The sequence below is a fragment of the Mandrillus leucophaeus genome, unplaced genomic scaffold, assembly GCF_000951045.1.
Source record: "Mandrillus leucophaeus isolate KB7577 unplaced genomic scaffold, Mleu.le_1.0 Scaffold9, whole genome shotgun sequence".
Taxonomy (NCBI): Eukaryota; Metazoa; Chordata; class Mammalia; order Primates; family Cercopithecidae; genus Mandrillus; species Mandrillus leucophaeus.
In genome coordinates this window covers 9,812,719-9,816,639 of record NW_012109807.1, presented here as the reverse complement: position 1 = coordinate 9,816,639, position 3,921 = coordinate 9,812,719, and the positions used below count along the sequence as shown (strand labels likewise).

Genomic DNA, 3,921 nt, shown 5'->3' with positions numbered 1-3,921 from the left:
TAAACCCGGGAGGCGGAGCTTGCAGTGAGCTGCGATCCGGTCACTGCACTGCAGCCTGGGCAACAGAGCGAGACTCCGTCTCAAAAAAAAAAAAAAAAACAAAAAAAAAAAAGGAAGGGTCCCAGGCAAAGCTCACGCTCTAGAAGCCTTGCCCCAGCCAGCCCTCTGAACCACCCCTACCTACTGTCATTGTCATCCCATTCAGGATCCCAGAAATGCCAGCCAGACCTCACTCCCTGCCTCCTCACCCGGTGCTTTCCATGATCTTCTGTGGGGCATCCTGGCAGGGGGGGATGTGCTGCTCCAGGGACCACAGGAAATAGCAGAGCCTCCGAACCAGCCAGCCCCGAAACCTGGGCACAGCTCCCAGAGCAGGAGGGAAGATCGTTCAGAGAGGGCCCACCTCCACCAGGGCTCACAGAGGGCTATTCAATCAGAAACGGACCACACCCCAGTCCCATGTCCCAGGAACACCTGAGCAGGAAGAACTGCCTGTCCATCTGTGCCCCATTCCCACCCCTCACCCTGCTGAGTCGGGGACAGGTTCACAGCCTGAAACACAGTGGGCAATCCACACATGCTCACAGAAGGAACTGCAGGAGAGCTCCACGTCTGCCCCTCCCTGCAGGCTTGTGGAACAGAGGACGGGGCCCTTCTTTTTCTATCAGAGCAAGAAAATGGCACCAAAAAGCAGGGCCCCAGCAGCCCTGCACCCAAGGGGCCCTGTCCCCAACCCTGCTCCAGTCTGTAGCTCTGACTACCTGGTGTTCTCCTCCTTCACCAGGATCACACTGCAGAAGCCTAGGTCCGTTATGCTTCTGTGGAAGAGGGACTCCTGCCAGAGAGGGGGAGAGACAGCATGTCTTGGGGGACCTTTGCAAACTGGCAAAGAAAAGCCCCTGTGCTGCCCTCTGGTCTCTGCCTGGTGGCCTGCCAAGTCTTCCAGGAGAAAACATTACAGCACCGTATTTCCCAAAGGCATTTGACCCCAGATCCTAGGCTGGCTCAGAAAAAGGGGCCCATGCTCAAAACTGAAGTGCTGTATCCTGTACAGAATCACCCTTTTTCAGGTGGCATATGCAAGTCTCCAGGAAGTTATCTTCTCAACAGCAGAGAACAGGCAACCCGGGTCTCCACGAGAAATCTGGGCCCCCTCACCACCATCACGTGGCACGAACCGAAAAAGAGGTCTTCAAGCATGAGCTGAGTGCTGGGGAAGTCTGAGAGGGTGGTGTCCCCAAAACTGAACAAGAAAACTCACACCGGCATGATGAGACCCCAGCCCCCTGGGCACACCCTACCACACTTAGGCCCCTCTGCACTTCTCCCACCCAACTCTCCCAGGCCTGGGAACAAGCCACAGCCCAACCACACAACCAATCCCAGTGCACCCCTTCCCCTGCAAGACAGAGGCAGAGGCATGGGGCAGGGAAGAGCCAAGCCTGGAAGGGCATAAAGGAAGCAGCTTCCCAGAGCTTCGACTCCCAGAACCAAGCTTCCTGGTCGCGGCCTGGCCCTACCATCACTCACCCAGCTCTTGGGGGTGCAGGTCTGGCAACAGCGACCCACAAAGGGGCGATACTTCCCCAGGAATGGGGTGATAGCCTCCAGCTTCATCCCAAAGCCTGAGGACCACAGGCTAGTCTGGAAAGGGCAATGAGGAGAGATGAGAGGACTCAAAGTCCTTGGCAGGAGAGAGGGAAAGATGGAGCGACACAGGCTCTAGAAGTAAGGGGCACAGCAGAAGGGGTGGCAGAGCAGAGGGGATTTGAGGAATGGGACAAGCCACACTACCTCTCGGCCACTGGGGCTACTTCTTGGCTGAGTCTGGCGTCTGCCTTCCAATATGGTGGCCATGAGAGCCTAGAAGAACCACGAACCAGTCACCTCTGCCACACTCCTTGTCCCCACAGAAACCTGAGCCAGGGAAAGGTAGAGGGATGGAGCCATAAGAATCTGAGCTATAATCCAGGGACTCCTGAAGTAACTGCAACCCCCCCATCACAGGACAGCCAGACATCACTTAGGCCATCAGCGGTAAGGAGAACCTAGGCTGGAAACTAGGGGCTGGCTCAGATCAAGGCCCTGCCCCACACCCACTGGTCCCACAAAGGAGCCAGCTCTTCTCAAAAAGTCTCACAGTAGCCAGGTCAGGGCCCTCCTCAGGCCAATATGAGGGGGATGGGTTGTCTTACCATGCACACCCACCCTGCCATCTCCTAGCACAGATGAGGGCTGTACCGGAGATGTTGATCTTTTCTGTGCAGAGGGAAAGAATAAGGGCTGGACTGAAAAGACGGAGGCATGAGACTGCCAAGGAGGAAGAAGACTATCGCCATGAGGCTACCAGGTCCTTCTCAGCTGCCCTTCCCCTCCCCACCAGGAGACAGCCCTGTAACCACCCAAACATATGGGAATGTGGGCTGGCTAATAGAAGAGGGACAACTGGGGGTCAGAACACAGAGGCCTACTCGCAAGAATGAGCACCTAGTTAAGGACAAGACAGACTTTTCCACAATCACTCCCCTCTCACATTAACGTTCTCCACAGAAGACACCACTTGTATCTCCTCAGCTCCTCCATCCCACTACGATATTTCCCTCAACTAATAAATATGTTCCTTCAAACAGCACTGAACGCCTCTTGGCTCAAAAATTGGGGCCTAGAAGCCCCTCTTCCCTATTTCCCAGCATGACCCTGATGAATAGGCTGCTCTAATCATGTTTCCCCATCCCCACCACACTGTAATCAGGCCCATCTGGGACCCTCTCCTTTCCCAGCCACCCACCCAATTCTGCCCAGGGTTCTAAGTCCACGATGCTTCTGGAAGACCCTCTAAGCCCTCCCTCTCCTCCTTGGGTTCCCCAGCCCAAGCCTGCCGGACAAAGAGCCATTCGAAGCCCTCCTCCAGGACCATGGTTTCATCTCCCTACGTGGTTGGAGTGTCCTGAGGGCAGGGGCTCATCTCTGTATGTCCAGCAGTCCGCCCTGCGTGCAAGAGAGAACCAGGCAGAGCCAGCTGACCCACAGTAACATCCTCCCAAAAATTCTCCAGGCACGTTCCTCCTTTCCCCAGCTCAGTTTCCCGACATGAAGCCAATCAATAATGGGATCAGGATCCTGCAGTGCCCGGGGTCTGGGGGGCCACAGGAGGCTCATCCCAAAGGCACTCCCTATCTTGACAATGTTTGCATAGCCCTGTTCACAGACACATGCTACAGCAAGGCTACAAGCCGAGGCCTGTGGTGAGTCCTGCCTGCTCTGCAAGGTGGATATCTGTCCCTTAGCCGAAGACCACCCCCAATCCCCAAATCCAACCCCATTAGTTCTGTGCTAATTCTACTGAAGCAGAGTCAAAGCTAGGGCAAGAAGTTACCCCCATCTGCCAATTACCTCAACGACACAGCTCAGGACTCCTACAGCAGAGGATGTAAACTGGCACCTCGAGGGTAAATTCAACTCATATATATACTCATATATACATATATATACACACACACACACACACATATTTCTTTGACTATACAACGTGCTGAGACCTTATGAAGTAAAACCAACGTTTAACAGCAGAAGGCTTGTTATATACACATTTTTTTAAAATCAAGGTTTCCAGTCGCGGTTGTAATGGAAAAAGCTGAGCTCTGGCATCTGAGCACACACCCCACAGGGCCCAGCTGGCCGCCGCTGTCCCCGTAGCCCGACCGCAGGAGCCCTCCCGTCTGCCTCCACCTTGATGATCATCGACGCCTGAGCCCGTGCACATCTGCGCGTTCAGCCCTTGATCAAGGGTCAGACTCTAAACCTGCCCCTTTTGGGAATGTTCGCGCCCTACAGAGAGCCGCGAGAGAACCTCACCTTCCTGGCTCTGTTCCAACACGGCCGCGGCGCCCCACAGCCCCGCCCAGGGCCCCTCAGGCCTCG

General features: G+C 55.2%; 1 protein-coding gene across 1 annotated transcript in view; it reads right to left on the bottom strand.

Annotated features, from left to right (window-relative positions):
• GPAT2 (glycerol-3-phosphate acyltransferase 2, mitochondrial) overlaps positions 1 to 3,921 on the bottom strand; it is a 14,258-nt gene that overhangs the window by 9,443 nt on the left and 894 nt on the right. Inside the window, exons 2-5 of the mRNA XM_011969688.1 lie at positions 1,795 to 1,863; positions 1,531 to 1,644; positions 762 to 835; positions 249 to 353 (exon numbers count right to left, since the gene is read on the bottom strand). Coding sequence (XP_011825078.1) covers positions 249 to 353; positions 762 to 835; positions 1,531 to 1,644; positions 1,795 to 1,857 — 356 coding nt within the window. The 5' untranslated portion in view covers positions 1,858 to 1,863. The remainder of the gene's footprint in view (positions 1 to 248; positions 354 to 761; positions 836 to 1,530; positions 1,645 to 1,794; positions 1,864 to 3,921) is intronic.